The following is a 21180-nucleotide window of genomic DNA, read 5'->3' as shown; positions in this document are numbered from 1 at the left end:
AATATTTAGGGAACTATATATATATATATATATATATATAGTATATACACATATACATATACATACACACATACATACAGACAGAAAGACAGACAGACAGACAGACAGATAGATACATTGGTTATTATATACATGTATTTTGTGTATTGTGTACATTTATGTCTTGATTTTAAAAAATTAACATGATTAATTTTTTTTGCAGAGGGGGCCCCATTGGGGCGCCACTGCTGAGAAAAAGTTTTTGTTCCCCCATGACCTGTTTCCTCTGAAAACTAGCTGTCCTATGGGCTCGGGTTCGGTTCGGTTCTGGTCCCCTCGTGTCACAGCTGTACTAGAACCTGATCTGAATGTGCCTGTACGAACTGGAACGATCTGAACCGGGTTCGGTTCTGGATCCCACAGAATGGTTGGTCGGCTCTTTCCGCCCTCCCGCTTCTGAGCGGTTGTCATGGTGACCGGGTTCCCGCTGCTGGTCGCGCGCCGCAGTGAGTCGGAGGGATGGTGAGTCACCGCGAGCTGCTCCGACGAACACGGTACCAGCCGCTATTGACAACAGAACCAGAACCCCTAGACAAACCGAACCGCTGGCACCGACACCGGGACCGCCGGCTGTCTGCTGTCCTGGCTGACCGCGGCCGAAATCCGCAGTGACGTCACATATAGCGGTGTGTCGCGGGGACATTAATCAGGACACACTGTTGCTGAGCGCGAGGCCACAGCTGCAGCCAGCGGAACCGGTTCCGTCAGACCCAAAACCGCTGGATCCCCTTCAACCTTCAGGACCACAGGAACTGTTGATGCTGAAGGCCAACATGTTGCTGCAACCACCGGAAGCCTGCAGCAACCAGAACCATCGGAGCAACTGAGACCAGAACCAGCAGACCAACCGGAACCAGCGGAGTCCAGAACCCCCTGAGACTGAGACCTTCAGCATCTCCACAGGCCAGCAGGTGAGGAGCTCCTGCTGCTGCTGCTGCTGCTGCTGCTGCATCCCCTGAGAGGAGAACTGGATCAGAGATCAGCTGGAGACTGTAAATGAAGGTTCTGTCATCGAACCGCTGGTTCTGATCCATTTTCGATTAGAATCTATTTGGTTAGGGTCTAATTTGAGCTGCCAGGTCCATCCCATTTATCCCAGAAGTTCTGTTGCACACCTGCTGGACATAATGATCGATAATCATATTTTCAGCTCTTATTAATATACCCTTGGTAAACTGATCAGAACCAACAGATCAGAACCATCAGATCAGAACCAACAGATCAGAACCACAGGTTTTATAAGGTAATTCAACCTTTTCTTCAGAACCTCTAGATCAAGATGACTTGATTCTAATTTAAAGTCTTGGATCAGATGGTTCTGGGTCAGATGGTTCTGGGTCAGTCAGCTTTCAGAACTCATCACTGGATCAGCTCTGCTGAAAGTCACTGTTGATATTCTCTTGGCCTCAGATGGTGAACTTGTGTTGGCTCTGGTCCGATCTGGTTCTGTTAGATGTCAGTTCTGGTTCTGATCCAGTTGTTTCTCCAGTGTGTGGCAGATTCCAGTTGAACAGTGAATCTTCCTCAACCTGCAGGGTTACTTGTGGGGTCCCACCGGATGCCCCGTGGTACCCCAGAGGTAGATTATAGGCGTGTCTCTGAACTTGTCCTCCTGTTGAACTCACCTGGAGGCGGGGCGGCTCGGGCCATGAGAGACATGTCTCTGTCTCACATGTCTCTGTCTCACATGTCTCTCCCTAGATGGACGTCTGGCCTCCTGGTTGGACGGATGAACATCCGCACTCTGACTGATCAGCTCAGCTGGCCTCAACCTCAAACAATGACCAGTAAGATGAACCAGCTGATGGAGGCGGAGCTTGGCCAGGAGATTGAAGGCAAGGTGAGATTTCCCATCATCCTTTGCTTCTGGAGCTTGTCTCGGTAGGTCTTGTGGACCAGGAGGAACGTCCTATAGCCGTCGTGGTGCGTTCAGGTACCCACAGCCTGTTCTGTGTTGTGTTCAGGTTCAGACCTGGGCTCAGTCTCTGGTCTACACCGTGGAGGAACTGGAGTGTAAGATCTGCTACAACCGATACAACACTCGGAGCCGGAAACCCAAGCTGCTGGGCTGCCTGCACCGGGTCTGCGCCAAGTGTCTCAAGAAGATGGTGGACATGGGTGAGTTCACCTGCCAGGTGTGCTGCTACTGCTGACGCTCCATTAAAGACCTGCTCTCTGAGCTTTCAACCTGGCTTTCAGGAGACTCTTCACCGACCGTCATCAGCTGCCCATTCTGCCGCCACGAGACCTACGTCCCTGATGAGGAGGTGAGACGGGTTTCTGAAGAGGTGAGACGGGGTGTGTGAAGAGGTGAGATGGGTTTGAAGAGGTGAGACAGGTTTGTGAGGAGGTGAGACAGGTTTGTGAGGAGGTGAGACGGGTTTGTGAAAAGGTGAGACAGGTTTGTGAAAAGGTGAGACGGGTTTGTGAGGAGGTGAGACGGGTTTGTGAAAAGGTGAGACAGGTTTGTGAGGAGGTGAGACGGGTTTGTGAGGAGGTGAGACGGGTTTGTGAGGAGGTGAGACGGGTTTGTGAGGAGGTGAGACGGGTTTGTGAAAAGGTGAGACGGGTTTGTGAGGAGGTGAGACGGGTTTGTGAAAAGGTGAGACAGGTTTGTGAGGAGGTGAGACGGGTTTGTGAGGAGGTCAGACGGGTTTGTGAGGAGGTCAGACGGGTTTGTGAGGAGGTGAGACGGGTTTGTGAGGAGGTGAGACGGGTTTGTGAGGAAGTGAGACGGGTTTGTGAGGAAGTGAGACGGGTTTGTGAGGAGGTGAGACGGGTTTGTGAGGAGGTGAGACGGGTTCATAATATCAGGTTTGAAGCAGGAGGTGGTGGACTGTCCATCACTCCGGTCCACGTTGGGACTCTGTCTCCGTGTTCCGTGTCTCCAGGTGTGGCTGATGGAAGACGACCGGCACATCATGGCGGTTCTGTCCTGTCAGGACAGAGCCCAGCAGGAGGGATCAGAAGTTAAAGATGGCGGCGGTTCAGAGGTGGTGTTGACTCCCACTGCTCTGAAAGGTCAGTCTGTCTCTGTCTGTCTTTCTTTGTCTCTGTGTCTCTGGTCTGACTCTCCGCTCTGCAGCAGCAGCCAGAGGGACGGACACGTCCCTCCGGTCCTCGGACTGCCTGGTGATCACCATCATGGAGCTGCCGGACGACTCCCCGTCCTCGGACTCGGTCAGCATGATCAATGTGGTCGGTCTGTACCGGCCGCCCAGCCTGGACTCGCTGCCCTGCAGCTTTCCCTCGCAGAAGTGTCGCGCCTGGACGTCCCGCAGCTTTCCACGCTGCCTGCTGGGGGCGCTGTGTATGGTCAGTGACACACAAAGCTAGCACCATCACTAACAAGTTAGTAGCTCCAGTAAAATAATTAATCAATTATTAAAATAATTGTCAATTCATTTAGTAATTGATTAATTGTTTACAGATATAAAAATAAAAGTAATTTGAACAAAACATTCTGTAGAAAACATTTTGCATTTCAGATAAAAACCTGTAGAAGTTATCGTGATAAACAATAATATTGTTGTTTTGAGATCATTTCCAGTAATATAATAGAAATGCCATAATAACACAAGAAATCATTCTCAAAGATCAATAAACTTTCAATTCTAATGAACATTTTAGAACAACAGAAACAACAAATAAAATGAATTATGAAGTCTCTGGACTCAAAAACTTCAGACTTTGGTAGAAAAACAAAAACAATAAATTATGCAAATGTTAATTATTGAGCTTGTTTTAGTTTATCATGCACTTAATTGACCTATTGATTATTGTGAGATGTCTACATATGAAAACAAAGTATAAAGATTTAAGTTGCTTAATCTTTATTGGTATTGATTTTATCTGTTTAACTGCGTCGTTTCATTGAGTTTTGAGTTAATTACTGAAGGCTCATCTTATTTTTATTACTGATGTTCAGCTGTGGCTGCAGTTAAAGAGTTTTATAAATAAAGCTGACGGTTACGATGAAAGTACTCAAAACATTTTGAGGTGTAAACGTAGAATAATTTACACGTTGTGTCTGCGTTAAAAGTAACGCGAAATGTTCGCATGATGCCCCACGACCCCTAACCCCGGGTGAGCGTACTCAGGTGTGTGACCCCTGACCCCAGGTGTACTTCAGCTCGCTGCCGCTGGGGATCTACCTGCTGATGATGGGCCAGCTGCTGCTGGGCGTGGTTCTCGTCAGCCTGGTGCCGTCCACGCTGCTGCTGCTCGTTCTCTACGGATTCTGCCAGTGCATCTGTCACGAGGTGAGGGAGGCGATCGCTGCGCGCAGGCTGCCATGACGACGAAGAAGGCCGCTGCCATGGCAACAAGGACACCAGAGCGGCGAAGCCACAGAACCTCCAGACCTGAACACTCAGCTGATTCCTGATTGGCGGAGGCGGTAAAGGCCCCTCCTCTTTTGAGCACCAGCATCACTTTCTTGGCCAAAACAGAGACGGACCAGAAGTTTCATCCTCACAGCCAGAGAGGGACAGGCTGGAAACTCCTGTTAGCATGTTGCTAATGACATGCTGTGTAACAATCTGTATGTAAATATGTAATTCTGTTCGTCAGTGAACCTTCTGACAGCCCATCAGCCAGTAACCGCCAGGAATATTCCCAGTTTAACAAAATAATCCAAAACATTGGAAACATGCTAGCCTAGCCTAGCATATAGACTGGTGAAAATGGATGTTAGGCTAATGTAGCGCAAACACAAGAAATGTTGGTAAGTGCTATGGGTTAGGACTGAGTTAGCATAAGGACAGTAAAACAGGAAAGCATTAGCATAGCTTAGCAAAAGAATAGTAAACAGAGAGAATGTGTTTGTTGAATTTAGCAAAAAGACTGAAAAGACAGAGAAAGGGTTAGCCTAGCTTAGCATAAATACTTTAAATTAAGGTAAAGTATTACCATAGCTTTGCATAAAAACTAGGAATTAAGTGTTTTTCCATCTTCGCAAAATGACTAATTGAAAGTGTTACGCTAGCGCAGTATTTAAACTGGAAGCAATGTGAAAGTGCTAGCTTAGCTTAGCAAAATGACGGGAAGGGAAGGTATTAGCCTAGCTTAGCATGAAAAGTGGAAATTGTTAGCCATGGACAAAGATAAGAAACAAAGTTAGGTAATTTCTGTTTTCTCCTAACATAATGCTAAATTCAGTTCTGTTGTCTCTGACTCTGCTGCCGCTTCCAGTGTTTGTGCTAAGCTAAGCTAACTGTATGGAAGAAGGAAGCTCTGCAGTTAATTGGTTTAATTTCCTGTCAAAGTGCCAACGTTTGACTTGATCACTTATTAATCGTGTGTTAATCGTGTGTTAATCATGTGGCGATTTGGACCTCGTGTCACTTCCTGTCCGTGTCGCATGCGGACTGCCGACTTTTGTAGAAACTAATAAATGTAATGGAGACAAAACCAGTTTGATTTGTTTCAGGTTTTGCAGCTGAGCTGTTCTAGCAGGGTGATGTGAGGAGGTGGAACAGCAGCTACTGAAAATGACCAAAACCAAAAAATGTGTCTGTGTTTCAGAATAAGTCCAACATCTTTAGTTTCCCTACAAGGAGAACGTTTTCAGATCTGAACCTGCACAACGCCACAAACTGGAAAACGTTTTCCGTTTGCATTTGAAATTTAAAAAACTGCTTTATTTCCTGTTTTGTCGGACCTGAGCTGGAACAGAAAACATGACTCACTGGGTGAGTTTACACTCCGTCTCCTCGATGGAAACTCCGTACCTGTGCCCTGTTCCACCTGGACAGGTGAGGCTTAGAGGGGCGGGCCTCTGGGAGTCCAGAGCGATCCGGACTCAGCTGTTCTACCTGTTAATTGAAAACACAAACGCTCCCTGTGGAGCAGCAGAACCTGAGTGATTTCAGAAACCTGCGTCCACCGCAGAGGAAGGACGGAGCAGCAGCAGGTGAGACGCTTCAGGTAAAACTCTCAACATGTCCTTTAATAATAATGTTAATTATTTAATAGAAGAGCGATTCATGAGGTAGCAGCATGTTGGAGGTTCAGTCTAATGAAGTAAATTAAACAACTTTTTATATTCATCCATCAGTGACAACCAAGTATTTCAGTAACATTCTTAATTATGTGCTTTTCACTTAACTTTGCTATCTTTCTAACTTATAATTTCAGTTATATTTATTAATTTAGCTTGTTAAATGTGCCAGCTACAATTCTTCCTGTTGACTCTTTTTAACCCTCCTGTTCGTTTCTGAGGTTCTTCCTCTGAGTGTCCACTCAACTTACCAGGAGGGTTAAGTTGCAGTTATGTGACTGAAAAAACATATCTAACAGGTTTGACTGGTTTCCAGTCCACTCAGTATTTTTGAGTATAAATTTGTTGCACCAAAATGTTAAGTACATTTTTAGTTTTAATTTTTACAGTGTATATTCCTTTTGATTTATTCTGTTTAAACCTCTAACTCCATTATCTGGTTGAAATTAAAGTTTTTTTGAAATATTTTTCACAATTAAACTAATATATACAGCAGTTTTTTATGCAAATATGCTAGAGCAAAGTAAAGTACATGCAATGCTAAACGGCTCAGCAGATAACAGAAAACCGATCCGTTCTCTCAGACAGTCTTCCTGTATCATCAGCTTAGTAAAAACTGGATGAGTTTTAATATCTGGAGTTTAACGTGGTTCAGCAGTTTGTTTTAAATCTCAGTCGGCATCCTGTTGTCCTGTTGTCTGGGTTCGAGAGACTCGTTCAGAAGAGAACCGTAACCAAGGGAAACGTGAAGACAGAAGGCCTGCCGGTTCTGAGGACCGGGCCTGGACCGCTCTGTGCCGCCGCCTGGCGGTTAAACGTCAGCTGATCACCAGTGGCGCCCCCAGGGGACGGGGGGCCTTGGCCCCCATTGCAGTCATGTTGCCCCCCAAAGAATTATTTTCGCTGTAACCCCCCCTCCACCCCCTCCAACATTTTGACTGACCTGGTCTGGCCACCATTTTAAAAACTTTCTGGAGGCGCCAGTGGTGATCACCATCAATCAGAACCAGAACCAAAGTGTTTTCAATCTAAACCCGACTGAACCCAAACTAAAGCGTCACCAGTTACCTGCTGACCTTCTGATGACCTTCAGGCTGACACTGAGCTCCGATTGACTGCGTCCCATCATGAGTCGGTGGCGTCGTTCGGTGGACGAGCTGACAGCGGGACGGCGGCGGCAGCAGGCAGAGTGTGAGCGCGCTCAGAACGCTCTGAGTCGGGTCACTTCCTGCTTCCAACAACTGGCGGCGTCGCTGGGAAGTTCAGCCGACAGCAGCTTCCTGCGGGAAGAGATGGACGAGACGAGAGTGCTGGCTCACCGGATCTGCTCAGGTAACACCTGTCCTGCTGGGCTCACCTGTCCTGTCTGTGTCCTGCTGGGCTCACCTGTCCCTCTGCAGGTCTGTCTCGCCGCCTGCTGCGCCTGCTGTCAGCCTGTGACTCCGCCCCTGTTGCCGTGGACGACAGACATGCTTCAGAGCGACTCTGGGTTCTCTTCCTGTCTGCAGTGGAGTACTTCCTGTCTGACCTCCGGAGGGCCAAAGAGCTGATTGGTCAGTTCCCCCTGACCCAGCGCTCCAGCAGACGCTCACTGGTGAACACAGGTGAGTTGTTGGCTCCGCCCTCCTGCGTCTGATTGGCTGGGCAATGCACTGATTTTAGAAATTAATTGAATTTGGTTTGTAAAGATTTAGCATTTTAGCGAATGCTCTTTTCGTGTTTCTGTAGGTCAGAGTGATGTCATCGCCCAGGGCGGCCATCTTGTTTGATAAATGTTTGATTGGACTTTGAATTCAGGTCGACTTTAAGACGGAATATTAGGGCTAATTTATGATTCTTTTAAACTCAAGAATAAATTTGTAAAAATTAGTTGAAGTTACACTTTTTATAAGATTTACAGATAAGACAACGCTTCATGTTTTAACACATTAGTATTAATTATTAGTGAAGATCCATCCATTTTCTAACACCTTGTCCCTACTGGGGTCAAGAGGAGCTGCTGCCTCTCCAGCATAACGTTCCAGGTGAGAGGCGGGGTCACCTGTACAGGTCGCCAGCTTGTCGCTGGGCAACACAGAGACAGACAGGACACACAACCACACACACACTCACACTCCTAAGGAGAATTTAGAGAGACCAATTAACCTGACAGTCATGATTTTGGACTGTGGGAGGAAGCTGGAGAACATGCAAACAGAAAGACCCCGGGCCGGGAATCAAACCCAGAACCTTTTTGCTGCAAGGCAACAGTGCTACCAACTGCGCCACTGTGCAGTAGATCTTTTTCTTAATTTTAAAATGTTCTGGTAAAATTGCATTTTTATTCTGCTAATATTAAGACTTTAATAATCCATCTTAAAACTCACAGAAAGGATGATTGAATAAAATCCACTTTTTGAAAATATTTTCTGTAATTTCGTTTTTACAAAAGAAGAAAAAAGGATTAAAATCAGATCAAGTATGAAAAACCTCAGATTTTGTTCCTGAAGTGACCTGCATGGTTCTCCCGCTAGAGGGCAGACTGGAGCATCCTCTTCTTCTGCCGTTTCCACTCAGGATGTACCGACGGCCCGGTGGGTCTGGCGGCCCGGGTGGCACTGGTCCAAATCCCCTGGCTGGTTCTGGAGGAAGAGCCCAGTCCAGATCTGACCAATCACATCGCAGGCCTGGAGGCCCAGCTGGGTGAGCTGCAGCAGAGGGTGAGTCCACCTCCAGAACCTCAGCACAACCCGGCTCAGCAGAACCGGGCTCAGCTCTCTCTGGTTCTGCAGGTCCCGGTGGCGTTCTGGTCGGTGGAGTCGACACAGCCGGCGTGGGCCGAGGTTCTGAACAACGCCGAGGATCCGGAGGAAAGCCTGGAGGACTTGATGGAGGTGGAGGTGGCGTCCAGCGGCGATGGCAGCACCAAGCTGCCCGCCTGCTGCCGGGGAACCTGCTGCTGGGTCGGATAGGCCCGGATCGGTTCTGCAGGTTCCGAGAGCTCAAACAGAAATCTTCTATAGAAATATTGACCCAGAACGTAGCAGAGGATTAGTATAATGTGAAAATTATAGCACAGAAAGTTGAGTGGAAGGAAGACGTGCCCATCCATTCAATCTGAAGGAGCAGATGACCATAATCTGTTCAACAGGTGAGCTGCTGGTTCTGTTGGGTCCCGAGTTAACGCGTCTAGAGTCTTCATGAAGGTTCTGCAGCAGAAAATCTATTTTATTGATCTGAACATTTCAGTTTGAGACGCTGCATGTTGGGTTTCCATCCACAATCAGAAAAATCTGAAATATTTCACTTTGTTTTGATTTATGATGAGATTAATTTTTTAGAACAAGGAACAAATAAATCCCCAGGAGGGAGAAAACAGCTCAGTGTGACTCAGGATTCTGGTTCTGCAGCGGGCGGCTCACACGGTTCTGGTTCCCATAGAGACACAGAGTCTGGTTGGATTAAGAACCTTATTCTTTATTAACACAAAGAGGCAAACAAACATAAAAATATGATACAATCAGACACAGAGAAGCTGCTTCACTGCTGGAACGTGGTGTGGAGGTGAGACCGGAAGGCTGCAAGAGAAACAACAACTCCCATCATGCACTGCATCAAGACTGACAGCTCCCATCATGCACTGCAGAAAGGCCCTGCTCCCTCTGTGACTCAAAGTCACATCAGGGTTCAGGGTTGGGACAGAACGGCCAAAATGGAGGACTGGTCTCCGTTCAGCAACAAAACGGATTTTAAATCTACAGTAAAAATATTTCTGCTGGAAATATTTGTTGGAGAAATCCGTTTTGTTAAATACAGAAAACTCAATATAATCCCACATGTTCAGAGAAACAAAAATTATTTCTATATTTTACTTTTGAAAACTGATTTTATTCTATTTTTCGCGACAGACAGATCGCTCTGTGAACTTTGCCAGATTTCCAAGCTGGCAAAAAATACACATTAAAATGTTCTAATAATCAATTTATCAGTCTATTTGACTAACAGAGACGTGATTTTTACCCATAAAACCATCTGTTCTATGCAGCTAAAAGTTAGTTTGGTATAAAGTGGAGCTAATAAAGATCAAGTTCAGGACAAACATACGGAATATATGGAAAATAATAAAAATGTCTGATACAACAAGTTTCAGTTGAAATTTGTTTTGCAATCGTGACATTTAGTTTTTCTTTCCTCAGTCAGTTTGGGATTATTATTTTTTATTTCTTCTTTTTCTGCTCAGTTTATCAAATCAAACTTTATTACTAATGTGCCTTGTCTAGATATTTTCTTTTATATATTTTCTACAAAGACGGAAAAACCAGAACTTTGCCATAAATCTGCCTTTCAACTCTAAACGTCACATGCCGCAATGAATTGTGGGTAATGCACTGTGTAAGAGTGGAAATAGGACCCAAAATGGGCGATGGGCAAATGAGGAGAATGTGGGACACACTGCAACCTTTAACCTTCAACATGAACAAGGGAGGGAGAGGATTTGGACCGGGCCAAAATCTGAAATGTGCGGCAGAGAACTGAAGGCAGACTGACCAATCACAGCTCTGATCAGAGATCCTGTGCACCGACTACTACAGAGGAACAGCTGATCTGATCAGAGTGACGAATAGCAATGGGTCAGAACACGACTGGTCTGCCCAGCTTGAAACTACTGCCTGAGGTTCTGGGTCTGGTTAGCTTACCGTCCTGGTTCTCCCACAGTTCTGCGGCGGCCGTGTTAAGAGGACTGTCATTGTTGGGTTCTGGGGAGAGACAGCAAGTTAGCGACCAGGTGGAGGGCGATCGGAACTAGTTCTGGCGGTTCTGGTACCTCCCAGCAGGCTCTGGACGGACAGCAGGATGGAGCGGACGTCGTACAGAGCCGACCACTTGTCCTTCAGGATGTCCAGGCAGATGGCGCCCTGATCGTCCACGTTGGGGTGGAAACACGGCGTCACGAACCGGACCCGGGGAGCCTGGTACGGGTAGCCGGCCGGGAAGTCCAGGGACAGCCGGTACCGCAGCCCCTCGTACACCTGGAGGCAAAACTGGGTCAGGGGAACCATAAACAGAGAGACAGGTGAGTACGCACCGTCCCCTGAGCTCCATCGATGGTTCCGATCCATTTGAAGAGATTATCAGATTCTGGAAACGCCGAGATGCCCTTATCACCCGACATCTGCAGCATGAGGTCACACAGAGGTCACATGAATCAGGTCAGAGGTCACATGATCACTTAATACAATGCATTAAGTGATCACGTGACCACAGATGAGTCTCAGCATGCTCAGAGTGAAGCGGTGTCAGGTGACAAGCACCAATTCATCCCCAGTGGTCAGGGTCGGTTCTGCTGGGCCCAATCGGGTCAGTTCTGCTGAGCCTTCAGTGTTGTAATGAATCATGGAGGAATGAACTGGTTCTGGATCATCTGGTGACGACCCGACTTCACCTGACAGCAGGAAGAACTCCATCTCTCCCTGTTCCTGCGTCTGATTGGATGGTTCTGGTACCGGAACCAGCCGAACTCTCAGAACTCTTGGTTCTGCTGGTTTCCCCCACCAGAACCAAGAGTTCTGATGACATCATCCAGCGGTCCAGATAGTGTTCAGAAAGCGCTTCATGTTGGTGTCTGAAGTTCGGAACCAGCAGGATCGGATCTGGACCCGGTTCTGACCAGAGTCGTCCGTCGGTCCACACCGTCCGTCTCCTGGGCACCGAACTGATCTATGGCTCTGTTACCATGGTAACAGGCCATCAATTACTATGGCAACAGGAAAAATAAAAAAGGTCAGGACCGGACTCACCATGAGGGTCATCAGCTCCTGCTGCAGCCTGAGGACAGAGAGAGAAAAACACTTTATTCCTCTAACAGTTACTGGCTGCAGCAAAGCTCTCCTGTAGCAGTCTGTGCTGCACCAAATCTGAAGACTCTGACTGAAGACGATGCTCAGGATTGGCCATAACTCTCTTGATCCTATGAAGAATCCTTATTTGCATCATCATCATCTCCAGAGGCTCCACAGCCTCTAGACCAGAACCAGAACCAGCCTTCTTATTCAGGCTGTTGAGCCTCTTTAGGCCTCTGGTTCTGATGGTTCTGATGCTGCTCTCACCAACAGACTGACAGCAGATGAACATCCAGGTTTTTATCTTCCTCACCACCTCCACTTCTTCTCCCATGATGGAAATGGGCTTTGACCTTTGACCCTGATCATTTCCTTTGTTTTGTTCACATTTAAGATGATTTGATTGTTCCCTCCATGACCCGAAGCGGTACTCAGCCTCTTGTCCGTCTCTGATAAACCAACAACTGCAGAGTAATCTGAGTATTTCTGTAATCTTGAGTATTTCTGTAGAGGACAGAAGTCAGGCTTGTGCTGAAAGTCTGAAGTGTAGAGAGAGAAAGGTTCGGACAGAGAGCAGCGCCCTGTGGAGCTCCTGTGGTTGGACACTCAGTCCTTCAGTCTCACACACTGTCGTCTGTTTGTAAACCTGAACCCAGAGGAACCAAAACCAGAACTTTAACTGGACCCGAAACCAGACCGGCGGTTCTGACGCGACCAATCAGTGATCAGTCCATGCAGCAGGTTCTGGACCCGGAATTCAGAGCTACTGGGTCTGCTGCGGGGGTCATGTTCCTCCGTTACCATGGCAACAAAGTTACGTTTCGTTGCTTCTGACTTATTCGCTCTGCTCATTTGACTCTGGAGGTTCCGATTCGGGACTCACCGCTTGGTCACCGAGCCTCTGGCCGCGCTGCTGCCGCTTTCGCTTCCCTTCAGGGCGGCCGCGGAGGACGCTGCAGCCGCTGCGGGGTCCATGTTCTGGGAAGCCATGGGTTCTCTCGGTTCCGTTCGTGCTGGGGACAGAGAGAGGGAATGAACCGGGCCGAACTCCGAAACCCGGACAGGACGCGGACCTGCCCGGCCCCTGCGGGCTCCGGGTCAGAATCCTGAACATTCCGTTAGCTACATGCTAACAGCCGTTAGCCTGTCCGTCTCCTCAGACCCGGAGTAAACAAACAAACAAACAAACAGCACGTGATACCAGCAGGTAAACGCGTCAGCTGGCTGACCCGTCCACATCAGAGACTCACCGGGTATCGGTTCGGTGTCAGCTCGCTTTCAGTCCAGTAGCAGCTGCTGCCGGTTCGGAGTACAAACTGAACTTTCTCCCGCCCCTCAGTTTAAACTGACTTTCCTTCGGCAACAACCAATCAGCGCCCGACTTTCAAACATAAATAATCCAGAACGCACCAATGAGATGGCTGGTTATTGAAGAAGTCGGTTTGGAAATTAAACCGGAAACTGCGTAAGTTACGTTTTTATTTTGACGTCACGTACAAGGAGTTTAAAAAAAATCTTCAAAATTTAATAGAAACTCCGAAAGAAAACACATATTCTGATTATTTTGGTTTTCCAGTGTCAATAAGTCCATTTTCATAGATGAATTGAAAAAAACAAAATATGATCTGAAATATCAGAATATTAAATTACTTTGATATTAAACACTAAATAAATCTGCCTCTTATTAGAGCTGCTGAGGTTTATTCACACTCTTATCATTAAAGAACAAAATTATACAAAACAAAGATATAATGTATGCACAAGTGAAAGATGCATTTAAGCAAAATAAAGGGAATAATTATAATGTTCATTTGCATATTGATACAAATGGCTCAAAAGATCAAAAAACTGAAGCCGGTAGAGTATTAGTAGTGAATTCTGAATCAAAGACTAAGATGGAAAAAACGGCATTTTTTAAATATACAGTAGAATTATGTGCATCGTTACTGGCTTTAGAGGAGACTAGAATAAGTAAATGTAGTGGTTTATTATAGTCCGTTAAGTGTTGAAAAGGGAAGTAATACATATGAGATTACAAAAATATAGAAACAATGTGGATTCAGGTTGTCTATGGACGCTGCTAAAAATGTAGATTTTGATAAAGTTATCTAAATCTGAAGGAAAATGTGTTTGGAAAGAAATGATAGAAAATGAGGTGGATAATGAGATAGAAGCAAGACAATTATGTGGAATACAATATACAGTTGATGTTACAAGAATTGGTGGAATAAATAGGAAGGAGGATATAATTATAAGCAGAATAAGAAATGAATGGCACTCTTCTTGAGATAGGAAAACATCGTAATTGCTGCAGAAATGACAGAACATGTTTTTATTAGTTGCAGAAACATATTTGGGCCTAATATTGACCGTTGAAAGGTTGAAATTGGGAACTCAAGTTTGTAAATGTGGTTGCTCAGTTGAATAATGACTTAGGTCTTTGAACAATACTGACCCTTTAAGAGAATCTGAGGAAAGAAAATGTAATTTTTGTTTTCAAGAAGAGACAGTAAAACATGTTTTCTTGTTCTGTTCCAAATATTCTTTTGAGAGATGGGAATTAGTATGTAGATTACAAGACAATAATTTACAGTTAAATAAACAAGATATTTTGGACACAATTTATACTTCTGAATAATTTGTTCTTTACCTTAAATACCTTAAGAAGACGAAATTGATAGAAAGGCTATAGAGAAGTTTTTTGGGGGGGATGGGATAATGTACATGTAGCAGCCCGGTCCACACTCCACTCCAGTAGATGGCGGTAATGCACATTAATACGTTGCTTGCCAACCGCCATAAAAAGAAGAAGAAAATGAATAAAGTAAAATCCAGTAGATGGCACTAGCGCAACGAGCTTTTGGTAAAATCTAAAGAAGAGGAAGAAAAGCAGTTGAGCGGAAGTGTTTCGGAGCGGTACTTCAGATCCAGGTTCGGTTCGGACGGAAAGATGAACGCTCCTCCAGCTTTCGAGTCATTTCTGCTGTTTGAGGGAGAGAAGAAGATCAGCATCAGCAAAGACACGAAGGTTCCCAACGCCTGTTTGTTCACCCTGAACAAGGAGGACCACACGCTGGGCAACATCATCCGAGCGTGAGACCAACTCACACACAACACCGGCAGACCGGGTCCAAACAGAACCACACAGCAGACAAAACCGGTCCAAACAGAACCACACTGAACAGAACTTTCCTGATCCTGAACTGCCTGGGATGAACCGGGTCCTGAACACGTTCAGCAGTGACCCTGAACCAAGAACAATGTAGATTTAGATGTGAAAATGATCAAAGCTGAAAAAGTTTATTCCAGATATCATGTTCAGATTAATGTGGTTTAACTTAGTAATTAATGGCAGACATCTCGAATTAAAACTGACATTTTGTACTAGTAAGAATGTAATTAAATCTAAATAAATACATTTAAAATAGGTATTTCATATAGTCTAAACATAATTAGAAATATCTTAATTCGCTAATACGTCTAGTCATAAACCAGTTTCAGATATCTGGAATGTGTGGTGAAATCGATTTTATGTTAAAATTGATTAAAGCCATACAGCTTTAAACATGATGCTCCAGGTTATTGGGATTACTGCTGATGAATAACAGGAATCAGTAAATAAAAAAATCCTTCATTTATCCAAACAGGAAACTAAATATTATAACTCAGATCGTCTTTGTAGAACAAACAGTGATGCTGTGGAAGGATCTCCAGTAGCAGTCAGTCTTGCAATGTCTTTAAAGAGGCCTCTGACTGAAAACTATTGCTGTGTAACAATGTTAACATGCTACCGGCTCCATATGACATCATCAGCCACTAATCCACCTCCTTTGCTTTTGCTGCTCCTCAGTTTTCATTCACTGATGTTACCTGAATGCAAACATAACAGAGGTCCAGCAGGTAGGCTGTTCCAGTGACCAGGGGTGTGTGTGTGTGTGTGTGTGTTCCAGTCAGTTGCTGAAGGATCCCCAGGTTCTCTTCGCCGGTTATAAAGTTCCTCACCCCTTGGAGCATAAGATCGTCATCCGGGTCCAGACCACACCTGACTACAGTCCCCAGGTAACTCGCATGCCACGCCAGCTAAGATGCCTCCCTGCTGACAGGAAGTGATGTCTAACAGGAAGTGATGTCGTGTCCTCCCCAGGAAGCTTTCACCAATGCCATCACAGACTTGATCAGTGAGCTGTCACTGCTGGAGGAACGCTTCCGGGTCGCCATTAAAGACAAACAGGAAGGTATCGAGTGACCCCGCCCACTCTGATGACCTCACTGCAGCCCCCTTTCCCTCCCGGGTGTTTTTTCTAATAAAGATCTGACGTCATGTCCTTAGAGCGTTTGGTTGAGCTTCATGTTTGCTAGAACCAAAGGTCAGCTGATCACAGGAAGTGATGTCACAGCTGAGAGACAGCAGAAACATCGTCTACAAAACAGACTTTATTTGTTTGTTTTTTCACAAAACAAAACTAGAAACATCCAATAATAAAAATAATAATGAAGGGGTCACATGATCAGAGCCTTGGGGTCATGTGACCTTCAGGGGTCGTTGTCCCTCTGAGCCTCCATGGCACGCTGCATCTTCTCCACCATCCAGGGAGGAACGCCGAAAGGCTTCAGCTCGTCCATCCGCACGTCCGGACAGTCCCTGGAAAACATGCGGGTTACCATGGAAACCATTGTGTTTTTTTAAAAGGATTTGAGAATTTTGTTCCTGCTCAACAATAAACTAAGCAAGAAATATGAAAATTAAACTAAGAAAATAGTCAATTTCTTTTTTGCAGGAAAGGAATATGAATCAATTCAAATTCAAAAATACTTTATTGATCTCAAAAGGAAATCAAATAGATAACATGAAACTGAAGGAGGTCAAAACAGGAGAAGAAGAACAGGCTCCTCCCACTGTCCCAGTCTGGTTCTGATCCAGTTGAATGAGCGGTGGGTCAGAACCAGAGAGTCAGGATGCTGTAATGTTCTGGTCCGGAGTGTGGATCGGTTCGGCTGACTCAGCCTGAATCTGTTTGTTCAGGTTTCATCTGAACGCACACCGCCGGTTCTGGAGAACAGAACCAGACCTCACCTGTACTCGTCGCTGTGGGACAGATGCTGGATGTCCTCCTCAATCAGAAGGTAGGCCTGAAAAGAAACGGGTCAGAATCAGAGACCAGAGGTTCAGCAGAACCGCCAACAGAACCAGAATGTTCTGGTGGTACCAGAGTTCTCACCATCTTGCCCCCTGTGGCCCTCATGTGGTGCCGTTCTGCCAGCCACTGCTTGTCCTTGGCGTCAGCGGCGTACTGAAACACAGCGCCCCCCACAGGTCAGCAGCACGCCTGCACTCACAAGTCATGTGACAGGAAGCCGGACTCACCTTGAACAGGTCAGCGTGTTTGATGTAGATCCGCCCTCTGGTTCCGCCCATCCCCAGCGCCCTGTGATGACATCACAGCAGCCAATAACTCACTTCCTGTTCAGCTACTCAACAAAGTTTATCAAAGTTGATCTCATGACATCACGCCTGTTTCTGATTGGTGCTGGTGACTTACTTGTTGGCTCTGGAGCCAAGAACGAACGTGCTGCTGTCGTTGAGTCTGGACGGATCCCACTGAAACACACACACACACACACGTTTGCGCAGCTATCTTTGCGGGGACTTTCCATTGACTTCCATTCATTTCTACAGCCTAAACCTTACCCTAACCCTAACCCTATCCAAAACTCAATTCACACCTTAGTCCTAAATCTGACCCCTGACCCAAAAACAGTGTTTCCCCTTGTGGGGCCCAGGCTTCGGTCCCCACAAGGAGCAGTGTGTCCTCATAACGTAGTATGTGTCAGGAAAATGGTCCCCACAAGGTATTAGAAACAAACGCGCACACACACACACACACAGGTGAACTTCCTCACAGGTGATTTCCATTAGCGATGGCTCCTCCTTCCAGTCTGACCACTAGGTGGCAGTAATCAGCTAACAGAACACCTTTGAAGCTCACCTGTCAGAGTTTAAGAACAGACTCACCTTTGGCCCCTCCCTCTTCACAGGCTCCGCCTTCGGCTTCACTCTGAGAAGAAAAATTCAAACCAATAAGGTGCTGCGGTCTGCCTGGAGGCTGATGATGTCACCTGGTCAGGCACTCACAGAGAGTAGTTGGCAGGACGGTCTGAGGAGACGACGGGACCTGGACGACTTTTCCTCTGAGGACAGAGATGGACCAATCACACGAAGGCAACAGTCAACATCCTCACCTGATTCGGCGATCAGTCAACCGGCAAAAAATTAGCACGTACCCACAACAGGTGCAAAAAAGCACCTGCTAACAAGCTAACATGGCGGCCTAACAAAGCTAAACGGCTATGTTAGGCGCCAACATAGTACACGTTATGTTAGCTAGCTGTTAGCTACCCAGCTTACATAGCCTAGCCAGCAAGCTAGCTAACGTCAAACATGGAGATGTTCAGGTCACACCTGGCTAACATGCTACCTTCTTAGGTAGAAGATTTCCTCTGATCACAAAGTCTTCATCAACTGCTCTGGATCTCTGCAAGACAAACAGAACCAGGTCAGAACCAAGTTGGGTCACAGCCTGCTCTGATTGGTCAGTCAGAGGGCGTGTACCTTCATCGTGACTTCTGACCCCGTTCTTTTGCCCTCCACCTCTGGAAACAGCTGTTTGGCCTGGTAATGAAATTACAGAACCAGGTGAGTGCAGGTAGACTAGGCTGCTATGGGAGGAAACAGGAAGTGACCTCACATGTTCCAGAACATTCCTGCAGGCCTCCCGGATCAGCTGGTCCGTCTGGACGTCTTCGCCGACGTTCTCCTTCACATTCTCCGCTGCCTTCTCAAAGAACTGCAACACAGACGCACCTGGTCACACATCACACCTGTCCACACGTGGCCCTGACCCTACGGTGTGACCTCTGACCTTCTGGTACTTCCTGAAAACCGCCATGATGTCATCGTTGAAGCTGGGCTGAAGTACGGCCCTCAGTAGGTCCATGGACACCTGGGGATCCGTGTAGCTGCTCACAGGTGGAACACGGGACGGGATTAGACTGGATCGGGTCAGAACTGGACCCATCAGAACCACAGTGCAGCTGCACTCACCTGACTGCAGTGTGTGAGCGCCGTCCTCGTCTCTGGACATGTCGATGTTTGATCATCAGGTTCCACGGCTTCTAGATGATGAAGAACAGGCAGTTCAGTGTCTCCTCCTCCTCCATCATCATTATTATTATAAACAAGGTCCTTCTTCTGTCTAATAAAAATAGGTAATTCTTTTTTTTTTTTAAAGGTTTTATTGGCTCTAGTGGCTTTTATTTGATAGTTAATTGACAGGAAAGTGGGTAATGAGAGAAGGGGGAAGAATCGAACCTGCGACAGCCATGACGAGGACTAAGGCCTCCTTATGTGAGTTGTGCTTAACCCCTGCGCCACCACAGCACATCCAAAAAAAGATAATTCTTTATTTATTTATTTTTATTTTAAACTGGCATTTCCTACAAAATAAATCTAAATTTGCCAGAGGTATGAATAATTTTGAGTTTATGGCTACTAAATGTAGATTCCCATCCTCATTTTCTGACCAGAGAAAATGTTCTGGTGGTCCAGAAGAGAACCAGGTTTAGTCTCTCATAATCGGTTCTGTTGAACTGAAACTATAATTCATAAATTTTAAATGAAGCTTAAAGTTTCCTCTGATCAGTTTGGAACCAAGTTAATGAACATATTACAAACCTCAAATAAATATTTCATTCTGTTTTAAAAGTTCAGCTTGCCATAAACGGAATTTACAACAATGAAGTTCTGGATGTGCAACAAAATTCTGCTAAATATAATATAGAGTCAATAATCTGAAACAAAAATATGAGAGCCCGTTTCCGCCACTCTGGTAAAACAAAAAAAACCATCAAATAAAAACTATCAAGATTCAGGATAAAGAGGGCCTCCGCCCTGACCAGCAGAGGCTGATCTTTGCCGGTGTTACGTCGATCAGCGTCTCCTCGCCGCTTCGCACCGCCCAGTGCACATGTAGTGGTCAAAAAAATTATTTTACAAAAACCTCCCGTCATCACACATGTGCCCAAAACAATAAACGCCATCAATGTACCAGGTGTCTTCTGAATTACTCAAATTAATGAGAGGATCTAACAGTTACCAAAGTAATCTAAACAATTCCAAATGTATAAATTAATTACAGATTTTGGTTTTAAACTAACTTACATATATTCTGTCTAAAAAACAAAAAAGAAATTGGTAGAAATTACAATTCAAAAATTTAACATAAACGGCTAAAACACACACTTACCTATACAGATCTTGATAGTATCTCATTATTTCGAGAGAGTATCTTTAAATGAGATTTATTTATTTTACCAGAGTGGCGGAAATAGGCTTCCATTCAAAAAAAACTAAAATAACATTTATTTTATTATAGCTTGATTTGCTTAAAGTAAAAGAATAACATTAAAAGTAAATACGTCAATTACCAAAGGTGAAAAAAACTAAACAAAAACCAAAACAAAATAAGAAAATGAAATAAAACTGAAAATTATAGAAAACTAAAAACTGACACCAATTTAATCAAAGAATATTGCAAGTAATCTAAATTTGTTACATTTACTATTTTAAGCTAAAATGGGGGCTGCTCTGTTAGCCGTAGCTAGCTGCCCCGTTAGCCGCCGCTAGCTGCCTCCTCCTTCGGGATTCTTACCGGGTTCTGGTCCGGATGTTCCGCTCCGACCTGCTCCAGCCACTCCCGGCCTCCTTCGCTGCGATGAGCTCCCATGCTGGGCCCGCTCCGAAGTTCTGCTGCGGTTCGTTTCGGTCAAGTCAGCTCCGGGTTGAACCGAGGTAACTCAGCTAGGCTAACGGTGGCTACAGCAGCACAGACCGACGGAACTTTACGTGGTTCGGGTATAGATTTAGCGCTCTGACTGGAGCCGAGGTTAAAAGTTTATTTTTAATCTGCTGCTGATCAATAATCAATCTGAAGTTTGATGTTTACTTCCAGGAAGTTACACCATCATTTCCGTCTAGTGAAGCTGGTAAATTTCCGGCCAGTTATGTCAAAATAGAAGCTCCAGGTTCCGGCTCCAGGTTTCAAAATAAAAGCTCAGTATAGGATGACAATGATGGCATAAATCCAGGTTGGGTTTTTTTTTTTTTGTATAGAACTATTATTTAACTGGGTTTAGGTGTACAACCGAACTGGGTCGGACTAAGGTGAACTGTAACTTCTGGGTTTTCACTTCATCGTGGATGTTCAGTCACATCTTATGGTTTTTATGGGGCCTAAAGCTTGACCCCATAAGGAGCAGAAGCAT

General features: G+C 45.6%; 4 protein-coding genes and 1 long non-coding RNA gene across 18 annotated transcripts; 3 read left to right on the top strand and 2 right to left on the bottom strand.

Annotated features, from left to right (window-relative positions):
• The first annotated feature begins 417 nt into the window (after nt 1–417).
• On the top strand, nt 418–5451 carry LOC116710736 (E3 ubiquitin-protein ligase RNF182). 12 transcript variants are annotated; one of them, XM_032549935.1, is made up of 7 exons: nt 430–950; nt 1741–1879; nt 2004–2157; nt 2242–2327; nt 2931–3060; nt 3125–3354; nt 4161–5451. In XM_032549935.1, exons 2-7 carry the CDS (start codon nt 1769–1771, stop codon nt 4335–4337), a joined length of 888 nt encoding a protein of 295 aa, XP_032405826.1. In that variant the 5' UTR covers nt 430–950; nt 1741–1768; the 3' UTR covers nt 4338–5451. The 12 variants fall into 12 exon arrangements, with proteins under 12 accessions (XP_032405823.1, XP_032405821.1, XP_032405832.1 ...); XM_032549934.1 differs by having other exon boundaries at nt 432–950; nt 2239–2327; nt 3128–3354; XM_032549933.1 differs by having other exon boundaries at nt 432–950; nt 2239–2327.
• Nucleotides 5452–5570: 119 nt separating this feature from the next.
• On the top strand, nt 5571–10162 carry LOC116710737 (regulator of G-protein signaling 9-binding protein). Of its 3 annotated transcripts, none has more exons than XM_032549944.1 (5): nt 5571–5953; nt 7134–7372; nt 7441–7644; nt 8597–8739; nt 8812–10162. In XM_032549944.1, the coding sequence occupies exons 2-5, from the start codon at nt 7168–7170 to the stop codon at nt 8989–8991; spliced, it is 732 nt and encodes a 243-aa protein (XP_032405835.1). In that variant the 5' UTR covers nt 5571–5953; nt 7134–7167; the 3' UTR covers nt 8992–10162. The 3 variants fall into 3 exon arrangements, with proteins under 3 accessions (XP_032405835.1, XP_032405834.1, XP_032405836.1); XM_032549943.1 differs by having other exon boundaries at nt 5571–5967; XM_032549945.1 differs by lacking the exon at nt 5571–5953 and having other exon boundaries at nt 7143–7372; nt 7549–7644.
• Nucleotides 9476–13239, bottom strand: LOC116710738 (ubiquitin-conjugating enzyme E2 C-like). The gene is made up of 7 exons (XM_032549946.1): nt 13110–13239; nt 12743–12872; nt 11818–11845; nt 11106–11192; nt 10845–11049; nt 10717–10776; nt 9476–9597 (listed from the first exon to the last, which is right to left on the bottom strand). The coding sequence occupies exons 2-7, from the start codon at nt 12847–12849 to the stop codon at nt 9560–9562; spliced, it is 525 nt and encodes a 174-aa protein (XP_032405837.1). The 5' UTR covers nt 12850–12872; nt 13110–13239; the 3' UTR covers nt 9476–9559.
• Nucleotides 13240–15382: 2143 nt separating this feature from the next.
• Nucleotides 15383–16188, top strand: LOC116710436 (uncharacterized). Its single transcript, XR_004337092.1, has 2 exons — nt 15383–15918; nt 16004–16188. It is a non-coding gene; the product is annotated as an uncharacterized LOC116710436 (long non-coding RNA).
• An 85-nt stretch (nt 16189–16273) lies between these two features.
• Nucleotides 16274–20928, bottom strand: LOC116710435 (deoxynucleotidyltransferase terminal-interacting protein 1-like). The gene is made up of 13 exons (XM_032549457.1): nt 20568–20928; nt 18962–19032; nt 18780–18876; nt 18606–18704; nt 18470–18529; nt 18336–18392; nt 17993–18048; nt 17873–17915; nt 17400–17458; nt 17225–17285; nt 17079–17150; nt 16934–16989; nt 16274–16501 (listed from the first exon to the last, which is right to left on the bottom strand). The coding sequence occupies exons 1-13, from the start codon at nt 20640–20642 to the stop codon at nt 16393–16395; spliced, it is 915 nt and encodes a 304-aa protein (XP_032405348.1). The 5' UTR covers nt 20643–20928; the 3' UTR covers nt 16274–16392.
• Nucleotides 20929–21180: the final 252 nt, after the last annotated feature.

Source organism: Xiphophorus hellerii, chromosome 20 (genome assembly GCF_003331165.1).
Source record: "Xiphophorus hellerii strain 12219 chromosome 20, Xiphophorus_hellerii-4.1, whole genome shotgun sequence".
NCBI classification, from domain to species: Eukaryota; Metazoa; Chordata; class Actinopteri; order Cyprinodontiformes; family Poeciliidae; genus Xiphophorus; species Xiphophorus hellerii.
Note: the sequence above shows the minus strand (reverse complement) of the source record. Positions and strands in the feature narration are given on the sequence as shown.